General features: G+C 42.1%; 1 protein-coding gene across 1 annotated transcript in view; it reads left to right on the top strand.

Moving 5' to 3' along the window:
- The window catches only part of Art4 (arginine methyltransferase 4), a 178,835-nt gene extending 176,231 nt beyond the window's left edge, over positions 1–2,604 (top strand). Inside the window, exons 12-13 of the mRNA XM_080274219.1 lie at positions 1,346–1,497; positions 2,440–2,604. Coding sequence (XP_080130345.1) covers positions 1,346–1,497; positions 2,440–2,604 — 317 coding nt within the window. The remainder of the gene's footprint in view (positions 1–1,345; positions 1,498–2,439) is intronic.
- Positions 2,605–3,110: the final 506 nt, after the last annotated feature.

The raw sequence follows: 3,110 nt of genomic DNA, 5'->3' as shown, positions 1-3,110 counted from the left end.
TGTATCTCTACCAAGTGGCTTAGGCTGTCTGGTAGAGATTGTATATAGGGTGAGAGGTGCTTGTAAGTGTACTTGTGTTGGAGTGGCTTTGGATGTGTGTGTGTAGTCTGTGAACCAAGTGTAATCAGCCCGTGCAAGCCAACAGGGTGCAAGGATACTTTATAGTATGCGACACTGGTTCAACCACAGCACCCTTTGTGTCCGCCAATGCAGTACCTGGCCGGGTGAACACTCCCAAAGTTTATTACCCTGGTGGGGCGTGAACCCTGGTTCACCCGTGTATGAAATGCACACTCTACCACTGTACCACAGAGGCTCCATATATATATATATATACTTGTATTATACACAGAGAGAGGGGGGGGGGCTATGTAAATAAGAATGCAAGAAAATGGAGCTAATGTTGAGCTTGAAGGATAAAATGAGTGCAAGGTTATCCGAACACAGGAAACTTTATAGTAAGTGTACAAATATTGAAATGAATGTGGGGAAAGTGAGAGACTTGAGAGGTGGTCATAGAGGAAAACTTACAAATGGAGGTGCTGGAAGGTATGTGGGAGTGTAGTACAAAGCAGAGCAAACAGCAACAGACCTATCGTCTCTTTTGAAGCTGTTTGTCATAAGATGGGTTATAGCAATCATGACTATTCTGTGAGTCAAATAAAAAGATAGTAGAGTAGAAAGACAAGGAAACCATATATGCTTTAGATAAAAGGAGGTGAATAGGACAGGCTGTCAGTGTTAGGGTGTGTCCACACATGTGCTCAAAAAAGTGCTGGCAACATGTATGCAACACAATAATGAACACACTGCAAACATGTTGGGAACGGAACAACAGCATCCAGATCATGTTGGCAACATCATGATGAAGTCTCAGCTGCCTTGTATGGACACTCATATTCCATTGCCTTTGCTGCCAGTGTTCGAAACATGTTTGTATACATCTGTCCAAATACTGCTACATACATGTACCCAAACATGTTGCCAAACGTGTTGTCAACATACGTTCGAGGGCATGTGTGAACGCACACTTATAGGTCAGAGACATGTTCTAAAATACCACATCTTTTCCAAACAAATGGTACTATAAATTGGGGGAATTGATGAGAAAGCTGTATAGATAAAAAGTTGAAATATAACAGGCAAATTTTCTGCATTCTCTCCCTCCCTCCCTTTCACTCATCCAGATGCCTTAATTTCAGTGGAAGTGGCCCACAAACATACAGATTGTCTTTGTGTCACCTCTTCCACAATCCAGAAAGGCATGAAAAAGTAAAATATTACTTATAAGAACCTTTTCTCTGGTAAAAACAAAAGCGTCACAGTAATGGTGTTGCCTTTTCAGGTCAGGGAAACCTTGGTCTGGGCAGCAATAATTTGGGTTCACTGCCACTAAACCTCCCACTGCAGGGGTCGTCTGGCCAGCGCTCTACCAACCTCCCAGCGTCATCACCCGGCTCATTCGCTGCCCCTACCTCACAGCCACTCATTAGACAGGTTTGTACTGTGCTTCATTGCCCCCCCCCATAGAAGAGGCCTATCTCCTCTCTGTCAGGTACCCTTTCTCCTCATGGTCAGTGATTGCTTCTTCCCAGAACATGTTTACATCGCACAAGGAGAAGCATTACTTAAATTTATTGAACCAGCTCTTACTGGCACTGAATGGGGGCTGAGTGCATTGCTGGTGCCAAAAGTGTCTTGGTTTGGACTTCGCATCATGAAACACTTGTATCGGACCTAGGCTTATGGTCACCAAGTTGAGACATCTGTATTCAGTGTGGGTTTTTGATCCTCATATGCAGAACATTTTCACTTTTACCATATCACATCCCAGGTATACCACTTTCGCAGCTTGAACATCCTTCTAATTTTTCTGAATCTAACACAGTCATTAACATGAAACATATCTCCCACTGCTACGTATGACATACCCTTTGCTCTCTTAAACATTTTCATATTCCTCAAAGTCATTACCTTCTGATGCTTAGGGGTGTTATCAGCACCAGATATATTTCCTCTCTTATGACCCATAGCAAAAATCACAGTAGTATGGGCACACAAGCACAAAAAACACAGAGGTGGGCAGGCATGGCTGTGTTAACATTGTGAGTGAATCAAGGAGGGAAGGAAAGCAGGGATGGCTGAAAGACTCATGCCAGCTGGGAACAAAGCATCATGGGAGCCTGCACTGACTATACTCGTACATTCATTATATTCTTTCCAGATGCTGCTCAGACCTTATGGAAGGCTACCCAGTAGTGCAGTTAACTGAATCAGGAATTTGGGTGGTTGCTGTAAATAACCAAAGCCACAGATGTTTAGCAATCACTATACTGCATTGTATGATACCTCAGACATTCAAACTTTGAAAGCATCATGATATCTAACACTTTCAAACTTTCTAGTTGCCTAAGTATCTAAGACATTCAAACTTTGCAGGTGTCAGGAAGCAGTGTGGGCCTAGGGGCTGGAAACTTTCCAGTGAACTCTGCGTTGATGATAGGAGACTATGTGACACCAGGCTCCATCATTCTTCCCACACAAGGCATTCAGCTCAGCTCTCACACGGGTCTGGCTGGCACAGAGTCTTCCCAGGCACAGTGACACCCAAGCCAATTGTAACACTTCCTGCAGCTTCTAATTTGGGAGAGATCTAAGGGTTCATTCATTTGTGTTTTATTATTTCCAGCACCCTCCACCTCCATTCTTTGTGATGTTTCCCCCTTCCCTGTACATGGATCAGTCAAAAAAGTTGTGTGTTGTGTTTTGTTAGCTTTTTCCTTCAGTACTTCTTGTCACCCATATATTTATGAATAATTAGATCATTAACACTCCTAACAGCCCTAAAGCTGATTATACTTTTCTTTTTATGTGAATTGTGTATGTTTTTTGTGGCAATATTATTATTATTTTTTTTTACTGCATCACATTGTTTGTCCACTCCTACCACAAGGATTAACACTACCCAAATACTGTAGAGCAGGTAACAGTTAGTTCATTATACATATTTCTTAAAAGTATTATTCTTAATTTTCTTTTTATACAACACTAGTACATGCTTTCACTGTAATAATCTCCACACCTCCAGCAATCCATGGTAAAGATTGTTC

The sequence above is a fragment of the Coenobita brevimanus genome, chromosome 57, assembly GCF_032717465.1.
Source record: "Coenobita brevimanus isolate Jiangsu-jjx chromosome 57, ASM3271746v2, whole genome shotgun sequence".
Classification (NCBI taxonomy): domain Eukaryota; kingdom Metazoa; phylum Arthropoda; class Malacostraca; order Decapoda; family Coenobitidae; genus Coenobita; species Coenobita brevimanus.
The sequence above is the reverse complement of the archived record's forward strand: the minus strand, read 5'-3'. Positions and strand labels throughout refer to the sequence as shown.